The sequence below is a fragment of the Schistocerca cancellata genome, chromosome 2 (genome assembly GCF_023864275.1).
Source record: "Schistocerca cancellata isolate TAMUIC-IGC-003103 chromosome 2, iqSchCanc2.1, whole genome shotgun sequence".
NCBI classification, from domain to species: Eukaryota; Metazoa; Arthropoda; class Insecta; order Orthoptera; family Acrididae; genus Schistocerca; species Schistocerca cancellata.
The window spans coordinates 41,988,752-42,000,996 of record NC_064627.1 but is presented as its reverse complement, the minus strand read 5'-3'; the positions used below and the strand labels follow the sequence as shown (position 1 = coordinate 42,000,996).

General features: G+C 42.9%; 1 protein-coding gene across 4 annotated transcripts in view; it reads left to right on the top strand.

Moving 5' to 3' along the window:
• Window positions 1-12,245, top strand: part of LOC126143726 (dehydrogenase/reductase SDR family member 11-like) — a 151,742-nt gene that overhangs the window by 106,429 nt on the left and 33,068 nt on the right. For 2 of the 4 annotated variants that reach the window (XM_049915444.1, XM_049915443.1), the window contains exons 3-4: window positions 3,428-3,557; window positions 9,538-9,667. The exons of 1 other annotated variant lie outside the window; for it this stretch is intronic. In XM_049915444.1, coding sequence (XP_049771401.1) covers window positions 3,428-3,557; window positions 9,538-9,667 — 260 coding nt within the window. The remainder of the gene's footprint in view (window positions 1-3,427; window positions 3,558-9,537; window positions 9,668-12,245) is intronic. One more of the 4 variants, XM_049915445.1, reaches the window with a different exon arrangement.

Here is a 12,245-nt window from a genome sequence, read left to right as displayed (position 1 = left end):
CATTGTGATCATGTGATGTATCTGACCCCAGGAATGTGTCAATAAAGTTTCCCCTTCCTGGGACAATGAATTCACGGTGTTCTTATTTCAATTTCTACGAGTGTATTTCCTTTCTTTTCCCAACTGTGCACTGAAATCTCCCAATAAGATTTTTACATTCTTTTTATTTGCTCTGTTCACAGTTTCTAGAAGATCCCAAAATTTATCTACCTCTTCCTTTGTTTTTGTTAGACAATTTTTTCATTTGTTGGGGCATGAACATTTATTATTGTATAGGTTTTATTCTTTGGTTTAAAGCTTAGAGTCGCAATTCTTGATGATACTGCTTGGAAATCCGTTACTGAATCTATTATATTTATGTTTACTAAAAACCCTGTTCCCAACGGGGGACATTGTTTCATTGCCCTCGGTCCTGGTTGCCCATTATAAATCCTGTATCCCTGTGATTCGAATGTGTCCTCTGTGGTGTTTCTCATTTCTTGGATCCCTGTAGTTAAATTCTTTTGTTTATTTAGTTCATCTATGAGCTCCTTGAGTTTTCCGGTCTGAAGTAGTGAGTTTATGTTGTGTGTAGCTATATAATTTATCTGTTCATGTTAAATCTTTTTGTGTTTTAGTGTGCATTTTGATGGTTGCAAACGCTCCGATTCGTTGCTGTCTTCTAATTGACTACCCACCGAATCCGACGTAGCCTTTTCCTGCCTTTTTGAACAGGACGGTGAAATTTTTTTCCTAAAAGACCTTTCAATTTTTGACTTTCGAAGGTAGTCAACCTTAGTTGGAGCAAGCTCCGATATACAACAATGGTTGTTAACCTCAGAGGGTGTGTATGGTCCGCGAGAGCTATTTTATTTCACTCAAGTCCGCCGGTAAACCGGTGAGGATTTCCCTATCCGCCACCTGGGACGCGCCACGTAGGAGTATCACCTTTCCTCCTACTATGACAACCTATTAGGTTCGTGGAATGTATCCCAGTACAAAATTTAACTACATTAAATTTTCTACAAAAAGGCCCTGTTCATTTTTTCTGTAGGACTAACAGTTTGCACGTAGCGAGCGAGCGGATATAGAAATCTTCCACATGGTACTTTAAGGAGTTGCAGGTTACATAAAACCCAGATGTAGAGGCAGCTGATTCACCCTGTAAAGTTCAGATAAGAGCATTAAGGTATGTTGGTAAGACATGATGGACAGGGTATGTTGGTAAGACATGAGCGGTAAGTAAATCTCTACGCTTGTCTGCTTGTAGCCAACATAACTGTGCATAAGACGGCCAAATATTATCAGAGATTCGAACATCACAGATATTTTGAACCTTGCAGTGTAACACTGCTGGAAGTGCAAGCGTTTGTACAAGTTACGTCTTCAGGTCGAAAGGGAAGAGCTTTCTATATTTTTGTAGGACATGGAGAGATTATGATGTCTTCTTGCACATTGCAGCTATATGTTCAGCCCAGTTTAGCTTTTCATCTATTATTACTCTCAGACTCTTTGCCGAGGGATACACGTTGACATTGTTCCCATTTAGGATTAAAGATTGTAGAGATTCCGGATTTTTCAGGGTAATGAACCAAGAATTTTCAAGCAGGACCGCTTGGTTTTCTGTTGGTTGAGTTTTAACCCAATATCCCAGCTGCATGCAGAGAGGCCAAGAGATTTCCATACTCTCAGTGGTCTCTACTGTCTTATCAAAGAACACTACCCCTCATATCTCTCCTCGACCTAAACGTTCTTGTCTGAACAACAAGACAGAAACACCTATTCCTATCAGAGTAAAATCTTTTCTGTCCCGCAACATCGTGCAGTCACCTTCTCGAAGTTCTTCCCAGGAGCAGGAACCCGACACTGGAACAACTTCCCGCATTATATTACAGAACTACATAACATCTCCAGCTTCAGAAGACAAGTAATCTACTAAAGAAACATCAACGTTAATGTTGTCCCTGTACGCATTCGATAGCCTTGTACATCGCTCATTCCAACCTGATCTTCCTCATTTCCCAGTATTCTCAGCCGACGTAGTCTCCTTAAATTTTCTTTTCTCACAACTCCCTAAGTCAGAAAACATTTATTTTTTTTAGACCTATGAATTCTTCTTATAACTCTATCATTATCGTTGTTAGTGTCACCGTTAATGTCACTGTTATTATTACTATTATTATTATCATTATTATTAGTGGTTGCAGCTGCAGTTGTACACGTAATGCCAGTGCTAACTTTGTTAGTTTATAGTCAGTATAATTTACCGAGACTCCAACTTCAGACGCTCAGGTTATTTTAATACCAGTTGTCATATTAAAATTATTTCTTAGATTGCTATGTTGTAACAGATACTGTGTGTGTGTGTGAAACCCTGTGCCTGACGTCCCTAATCGGATCAGGTTAAATAAAAAAAAATATATTCTGTACCCATTTCGATAGTGAACACAGGTCAGTATTGAAATCCTCGACAGCTATTTCCGAGCTTTTGGACAACATGTCAACCAGGATACAAGCTGTGTACGGTTTGGAGCGACACGCTACATAATTTCATCCACGAGATTTTGATTTCATAGACTTGCAAAGATGTGCACTTCCGAACAGGTTGCTTTTATTTTGGTTATTGTTTTGCTTCTATTTCACAGTACCGTTCGGCTTTCATTTACCGCTCCCCTTGAACCTAAGGCCACACATCTTAGCGCACATGTAGTTGGCGCAAGACATCTTTTGGTCAGCCTATAGAAGTAGTGATAGCAAGGTGCTCTGTTCCATTTGTTGTTTTGTGGTACTACTTCATTGATTCATTGAGTAAGATGTCTAGATAACAATTTTGTTTTTCGGGTGTGTGTTCGAGCAGCAGGCAAGACGGAAGACTTCAGACGCACAGGTTATTTTAATACCAGTTGTCATATTAAAATTATTTCTTTGATGGCTATGCTGTAACAGATACTGTGTGTGTGTGAAACCCTGTGCCTGATCTCCCTAATCGGATCAGGTTAAATAAAAAAATATATTCTGTACCCATTTCGATAGTGAACACAGGTCAGTATTGAAATCCTCGACAGCTATTTCCGAGCTTTTGGACAACATGTCAACCAGGATACAAGCTGTGTACGGTTTGGAGCGACACGCTACATAATTTCATCCACGAGATTTTGATTTCATAGACTTGCAAAGATGTGCACTTCCGAACAGGTTGCTTTTATTTTGGTTATTGTTTTGCTTCTATTTCACAGTACCGTTCGGCTTTCATTTACCGCTCCCCTTGAACCTAAGGCCACACATCTTAGCGCACATGTAGTTGGCGCAAGACATCTTTTGGTCAGCCTATAGAAGTAGTGATAGCAAGGTGCTCTGTTCCATTTGTTGTTTTGTGGTACTACTTCATTGATTCATTGAGTAAGATGTCTAGATAACAATTTTGTTTTTCGGGTGTGTGTTCGAGCAGCAGGCAAGACGGAAGACTGGAAGCGCATCCTGGACGTGAACGTGCTGGGTCTGAGCATCTGCACCAGGGAGGCCGTGCAGGACATGCTGAAGAGGGGCGTCGACGACGGCTTCATCATCCACATCGGCAGGTGAAGCGAGCTGGGCAGTGAGCAGCTAAACGCGCCTGAGTTAGGTGGTGCCGTGTAGGGGCTGACGTCTCTCACCTTTGTTACACTAGCGAATACCTTGGCACCCAGATGGAAACATTCATATGTCTACCTCCATACTGAGTTTTGTGTAAAGAGACGTAGACAGTGAAAACTTGACGTCGCCTACGGTCCTACTCGGCCCGCACCTTCGTTTGCGACTTCGCAGAAAATTTAGTATTTAGTGAACATGCTCCTGCGATATGATATAGGCTACAGGCAGGCTAGCGAAGGTTTCTCGTTTCCTCTTCAACTAAAATATCGAAATACTTCAGAAGCTAAAGAACAACAAGAATTCATACTAAAATACTGCAGTGTTACCAACTTAAGGTGCGGTCACGTGGGCCATAAAGCTGCATGTTGCCGAAATTATATGCCGACAATATTATCTGGGAATACAATGGCCAAACGAATTGCAACCGCGTGTAGTACATTACCGGTCACTACTGTCTAGCAATGTTTGCGGCAGTACATTTCCAGGGCAAAGTTTTCACAGGGAGCCACACTATTACCACAAAATGGACGAAAGCGAGCTAGTAGAATTTAGTGCGGCTATTGCTTTTACATCACACAAAGAACCAAGATAGCAAAAACAAGAGAAATCGAGCTTTGTTGATGCACTCTTTTTTTTAAGTAAGGGGAATGCTTCATAAAAGTTAACTTGTTAACTGGTACGGTCCCAGAATTATACTAGAATGTCGACAGACGATTTCAAATATTTCGTACAAGCAATTTGTCCGAGAATTCATAAAACCGATACAAATGGGAGAGTGTACCAGGTACTACCCGACTGGCAATCATCCTTCGGTGTTCAGCTCCTTGTGTGTAGAAGTTTAACATATCTGTTTCAAGCTCGCTATTTGTCAATAAGCCTCGTGTTGCCAGAAGTATGCAATGCTTTGGTAGAAGGACCGAAAGATTTCATTAAGGAAGGTTTGAAGTGCGAGTACAATTTTTCTATTGTTTTGGTCGCAAGCACAAACCAATGTTTACAAATTCCTGCTCCCCTCTTCCTATCAAACTTTTTTTGCTTCTCATTTGGCATAGGTTCAAAGACTCCGGAATTTTTGCGTGTCTTAATCGGAGCTCATCAGTTCGTCAACTGGACTTTTTTCATTCTGCGATCTATGTAAACATTAATTTCCACGTCCCAAAGGTCTGGTTGCAGATGAATCGCATTTATGAAATTCATTGTTCTCTCCATTGCTGTACACAACAAAATCACGCCAAAAAACAACGACAGCATGTGTGCTTATATGTAGGCGCATAAACTTCCGAACAAAAGCGAAACGATGTTGTATTCTGCAATATTGACCAGCCACACCACGAAAGTGCAATCTACTGCAGTCAGAATGCAGCAATGTTGATGGCAACGCTATTGCCACCAAACATTCCCGTAAAGTCTGGCCCATCTAAACACCCCTTTACAGAGTTTTTAACGTTACCTACTTCGCTGCTGCAGCTGATGTGCTATAACGGATTTTACAGAAATCGAATACGTTAATATATGTGGTCAGTCGTGCTACCTTCACCTTTTTGCCAGAAACTGAATTCGGTAGTCAACAAGTCTTTTTTTTCACACTATGTCTCTAGAATATTTTGGCTACACTTACGGTGTCCGCGGCCCTTCGTTTGTGTGTTGCTGCTGTCAATTCGTTGTCATTGGTCGTAGCCAATCGTGGGTTAGTATACGGTAGCCAATGAGAAACGCTCAGTGTTTTAATTTTGATTGTCGCAAACATTTGGTTGTTCTTGTTGTGGTCTTCAGTCCAGAGGCTGGTTTGATGCAGCTCTCCATGCTATCCTATCCTGTACAAGCTTCTTCATCTCGAAGTACCTACTGCAACCTACATGCTTCTGAATCAGCTTAGTGTATTCATCTCTTGGTCTCCCTCTACGATTTTTACCCTTCACGCTGTCCTCCAATACTATATTGGTGATCCCTTGATGCCTCAGAACATGACCTACCAACCGATCCCTTCTTCTAGTGAAGTTGTGCCACAAATTTCTTTTTTCCCCAATTCTATCCAGTACCACCTCATTATTTATGTGATCTATCCATCTCTTCTTCTTATCTACACTCCTGGAAATTGAAATAAGAACACCGTGAATTCATTGTCCCAGGAAGGGGAAACTTTATTGACACATTCCTGGGGTCGGATACATCACATGATCACACTGACAGAACCACAGGCACATAGACACAGGCAACAGAGCATGCACAATGTCGGCACTAGTACAGTGTATATCCACCTTTCGCAGCAATGCAGGCTGCTATTCTCCCATGGAGACGATCGTAGAGATGCTGGATGTAGTCCTGTGGAACGGCTTGCCATACAAATATTTTCAGAAAAGAGTTCCTGACACTTAAATCTATATTCAATGTTAAGGAAACAGAAACGCTTTCCTTGCAATTGCCAGTCTGCATTTTGCATTCTCTCTACTTCGACCATCATCAGTTATTTTGCTCCATAAATAACAAAACTCATCTACTAGTTTAAGTGTCTCATTTCCAAATCTAATTCTCGCAGCATCACAGGATTTAATTAGACTACATTCCATTATCCTCGTTTTGCTTTTGATGATGTTCGTCTTATAGCCTCCTTTCAACACACTGTCCATTTCGTTCAGCTGCTCTTCCAGGTCGTTTGTTGCTATCTCTGACAGAGTTACAATGTCATCGGCGAACCTCAACGTTTTAATTTCTTCTCCATGGATTTTAATTCTTATTCCAAATTTTTCTTTTGTTTCCTTTTCTCCTTATTCAGTACACGGACTGAATAACATCGGTAATAGGCTACAATCCTGTATCACTCCTTTCCTAACCACTGCTTCCCTTTCATGCCCCTCGACTCTTATAACTTCCATCTCGTTCCTGTACAAATTATGAATAGTCTTTCCTTCCCTGTATTTGACCCGTCCACCTTCAGAATTTGAAAGAGAATATTCCAGTCAACATTGTCAAAAGCTTTCCCCAAATGCTAGCAATGTAGGTTTGCCTTTCCCTAATCTATCTCCTAAGATAAGTCGTAGGGTCAGTATTGCCTCATGTGGTCCAACATTTCTACGGAATCCAAACTAATCTCCCCCAAGGTCGGCTTTTACCAATTTATCCATTCGTCTGAAAAGTATTCGTGTTAGTATTTTGCAGCCGTGACTTATTAAACTGATAGTTCGGTAATTTTCACACCTGTCAACACCTGCTTCCTTTTGGATTGGAATTATTATATTCTTCTTGAAGTCTGAGGGTATTTCCAGGTCTCATACATCTTGCTCACCAGATGGTAGGGTTTTGTCAGGGCTGCCTCTCCCAAAGCTGTCACTAGTTCTAATGGAATGTTGTCTTCTCCCGGGCCCTTGTTTCGACTCAGGTCTTTCAGTACTCTGTCAAACTCGTCACGCAGTATGATATCTCCCATTTCATCTTCATCTACGTCCTCTTCCATTTCCATAATATTGCCCTCCAGTAGACGCCCTTGTATAGACCCTCTATATACTCCTCCCACACTTCTGCTTTCCCTTCTTTGCATAGAACTGGGTTTCCATCTGAGCTCTTGATATTCCTATATAAGTGGTTCAATTTTCTCCAAAGGTCTCTTTAATATTCCTGTAGACAGTATCTATCGTACCCCTAGTGATAAATGCCTCTACATCCCTACATTTGTCCTCTAGCCATCGCTGCTTAGCCGTTTTGCAGTTCCTGTCGATCTCATTATTGAGACGTTTGTATTCCTTTTTGCCTGTTTTATTTATTGCATTTTTATATTTTCTCCTTCCATCAATTAAAATCAACATCTCTTCTGTTTCCCAAGGATTTCTACTAGCCTTCGTCTTTTTACCTACTTGATCCTCTGCTGCCTTCATTACTTCATCTCTCAAAGCTACCCATTCTTCTTCTTTCCCCCGTTCTTGTCAGTCGTTCCCTAATACTCTCTCTGAAACTCTCTACAACCTCTGGTTCTTTCAGTTTATCCAGGTCCCATCTCCTTAAATTTCTACCCTTTTCCAGTTTCTTCAGTTTCAGTTTTTGGTTATTTTTTCCGAATGTTTCATGATTTGGGAGGTTGTGGTTACATTAGGATCTGAGCGCATGGCTTTAAATGCTGCAAATAAAACGAGAAATTTACAATCTTGGTTGTCACAAATATTTCTTCCGAATATGTCACTGCGGAATGTTGATTAGCATAGAACCTAACAGATGAGCCTATTTGCTGCGTGTGGAAAAAGTACCATTTACGAAGCATAAGAAATTACGAACGAGCCATGTGACTGGCTGCCCAGATCCGATTCACGGTTTGTCATGCTCACGTCTTGCGACTCAGCACCAACCGCAACACACAACGGAAAAACTACGGATATCGTAGGTGCCGTTTTACCGTATTTTTTAGTATAGGTGTAGCTGAATCTATAACGATTAACATGATGAAATATCAGTAGCTACTACACTCCTGGAAATTGAAATAAGAACACCGCGAATTCATTGTCCCAGGAAGGGGAAACATTATTGACACATTCCTGGGGTCAGATACATCACATGATCACACTGACAGAACCACAGGCACATAGACACAGGCAACAGAGCATGCACAATGTCGGCACTAGTACAGTGTATATCCACCTTTCGCAGCAATGCAGGCTGCTATTCTCCCATGGAGACGATCGTAGAGATGCTGGATGTAGTCCTGTGGAACGGCTTGCCATGCCATTTCCACCTGGCGCCTCAGTTGGACCAGCGTTCGTGCTGGACGTGCAGACCGCGTGAGACGACGCTTCATCCAGTCCCAAATATGCTCAATGGGGGACAGATCCGGAGATCTTGCTGGCCAGGGTAGTTGACTTACACCTTCTAGAGCACGTTGGGTGGCACGGGATACATGCGGACGTGCATTGTCCTGTTGGAACAGCAAGTTCCCTTGCCGGTCTAGGAATGGTAGAACGATGGGTTCGATGACGGTTTTGATGTACCGTGCACTATTCAGTGTCCCCTCGACGATCAGCAGTGGTGTACGGCCAGTGTAGGAGATCGCTCCCCACACCATGATGCCGGGTGTTGGCCCTGTGTGCCTCGGTCGTATGCAGTCCTGATTGTGGCGCTCACCTGCACGGCGCCAAACACGCATACGACCATCATTGGCACCAAGGCAGAAGCGGCTCTCATCGCTGAAGACGACACGTCTCCATTCGTCCCTCCATTCACGCCTGTCGCGACACCACTGGAGGCGGGCTGCACGATGTTGGGGCGTGAGCGGAAGACGGCCTAACGGTGTGCGGGACCGTAGCCCAGCTTCATGGAGACGGTTGCGAATGGTCCTCGCCGATACCCCAGGAGCAACAGTGTCCCTAATTTGCTGGGAAGTGGCGGTGCGGTCCCCTACGGCACTGCGTAGGATCCTACGGTCTTGGCGTGCATCCGTGCGTCGCTGCGGTCCGGTCCCAGGTCGACGGGCACGTGCACCTTCCGCCGACCACTGGCGACAACATCGATGTACTGTGGAGACCTCACGCCCAACGTGTTGAGCAATTCGGCGGTACGTCCACCCGGCCTCCCGCATGCCCACTATACGCCCTCGCTCAAAGTCCGTCAACTGCACATACGGTTCACGTCCACGCTGTCGCGGCATGCTACCAGTGTTAAAGACTGCGATGGAGCTCCGTATGCCACGGCAAACTGGCTGACACTGACGGCGGCGGTGCACAAATGCTGCATTCGACGGCCAACACCGCGGTTCCTGGTGTGTCCGCTGTGCCGTGCGTGTGATCATTGCTTGTACAGCCCTCTCGCAGTGTCCGGAGCAAGTATGGTGGGTCTGACACACCGGTGTCAATGTGTTCTTGTTTTCATTTCCAGGAGTGTATTTTCTTAGCTGGAGAACGTGTCACATTTGAAAAAGAGACATTGACTCCTGCATCGTTCTGTCGGCAGTGTGCTGGGCCACGTGCCTCCTGGTAGCAGCGTATCGGCGATGTACAGTGCGAGCAAACACGCAGTCAAGACGCTGCTGGAAGGACTAAGGAAGGATCTGGTCGCCAGGAAGAGCAACATCCGCGTTGGGGTAAGTCTCGACTCCGCTTCGTCTACGAAGAATGGTTTTCGTGTTTCATCATGTTTTTCTTGTACACTCTTAGTAAATGCCACTGAAATTTCTGTCTGTAGTATAATCAAGAAGTATACAGGGTGAAGGACATGAGACATCCCACAACAGATGTATCCAAAACTACTAAATACATTGACGTGCGGTTTTCGCTAAGCTATAACAGGCAATATGACGAATGTTGTGACGCTCCTAAGTAATTTTTAACATTTCTAGCTGCTGAATAATTACACTGATTTTTTTATTACTGTTTTGAATGAAGGCACACACACTTTTCCTTGGAATCAGAAAGAACCTTCGAAGACGACTTCAATGGCGAAACACACACTCATGGAGAAATGTGTTCAGACACTGTTGTTCATGTAGAATACCCTTTAAACTAAAGATCACAGCCAGAGATATTATTTGGTAATCTAACAGTATGGCGTTTGCTTCATAATCTGTTTGTATAAAAGTATTAATTAAATTATTCTGCAAAAAGTAAATAAAGATTGGCGATCTTTTACAGAAGCTCGAAATTTAGCGCGGACTTCAATGCGAGATGTTTATAACAGTTTCCACAACGAAACTTTGTCTCGAAACCTGGCAGAAAATCCAAAGAGATTCTGGTCGTATGTGAAGTATTTTAGCGGCAAGAAACAATCTTCGCGATAGCAATGGAGATACTATCGAAGACAGGGCTGCCAAAGCAGAGTTACTAAACACAGCTTCCGAAATGCCTTCACAAAAGAAGACGAAGTAAATATTCCAGAATTCGAATCGAGAACAGCTGCCAACATGAGGAACGTAGAAGTAAATATCCTCGGAATAGTGAAGCAACTTAAATCACTTAATAAAAGCAAGTCTTCTGGTCCAGTCTGTATACAAATTATGTTCCTTTCAGAGTATGCTGATGCATTAGCTCCATATTTGACAATCATATACAACCGTTCGCTCGACGAAAGATCCGTACCCAAAGACTGGAAAGCTGCACAGGTCACACCAATATTCAAGAAAGGTAGTAGGAGTAATCCACTAAATTAGAGGCCCATATCGTTAACGTCGATATGCAGCAGGATTCTGGAACACATATTGTGTTCAAACATTATGAATTACCTCGTAGCCGGCTGAAGTGGCCGAGCGGTTAAAGGCGCTACAGTCTGGAACCGCACGACCGCTACGGTCGCAGGTTCGAATCCTGCCTCGGGCATGGATATGTGTGTTGTCCTTAGGTTAGTTAGGTTTAAGTAGTTCTAAGTTCTAGGGGACTTATGACCACATCAGTTGAGTCCCATAGTGCTCAGAGCGAATTACCTCGAAGAAAACGGTCTATTGACACACAGCCAACATGGGTTTAGAAAGCACCGTTCTTGTGAAACACAATTCTCTTTATTCGCATGAAGAGTGCTATTGCCAAGGGATTTCAGATCGATTCCGTATTTCTGGATCTCCAGAAGGATTTTGACATTGTACCACACAAGCGGCTTATAGTGAAATTGCTTGCTTATGGAATATCGTCTCAGTTATGTGACTGGATTTGTGATTTCCTGTCAAAGAGGTTACAGTTCGTAGTAAATGACGAAAAGGCATCGAGTAAAACAGTAGTAATTTCTGGCGTTCCCCAATGTAGTGTTATAGGCCCTTTGCTGTTCCCTGTCTATATAAACGATTTGGGAGACGATCTGAGCAGCCGTCTTAGGTTGTTTGCAGATGACGCGGTCGTTTATCGACTAATAAAGTCATCAGGAGATCAAAACAAATTGCAAAATTATTTAAAAAAGATATCTGAATTGTGCGAAAATTGGCAGTTGACCCTAAACAACGAAAAGTATGACGTCATCCTTATGAGTGCCAAACATAATTCGTTAAACTTCGGTTACACGAGAAATCAGTCAAATATAAAGGCTGTAAATTCAACTGAATACCTGGGAATTAGAATTACGAACAACTTAAATTGGAAAGAACACACAGAAAGTGTTGTAGGAAAGGCTAACCAAAGACTGCGTTTTATTGGCAGGACACTTAGAAAATGTAACAGACCTACTAAGGAGACTGCCTACACTACGCTTGTCCGTCCTCTTTTAGAATACTTCTGCGCGGTGTGGGATCCTTACCAGATAGGACTGGCGGAGAACATCGAAAAAGCTGAAAGTAGGGCAGCATGTTTTGTATTATCGCAAAATAAGAGAGAGAGTGTCACTGAAATGATACAGGATTTGGGCTGGAGATCATTAAAAGAAACGCATTTTTCGCTGCGACGGAATCTTCTCAAGAAATTCCTTTCACCAACTTTGTTCTCCGAATGCGAAAATATTTTGTTGACACCGACTTACATAGGGAGAAACCATTACCACGATAAAATAAGGGAAATCAGAACTCGTACGGAAAGATATAGGCGCTATACGAGATTGAAATAATAGAGAATTGTGAAGATGGCTCGATGAACCCTCTGCTAGGCACTTAAACATGATTTGCAGAGTATCCATGTAGATGTTGTAGATAATTCTGTACCAGCTGGCTTCACACAGTGGGAAAGAACTATTCATACATTCAAAGATCA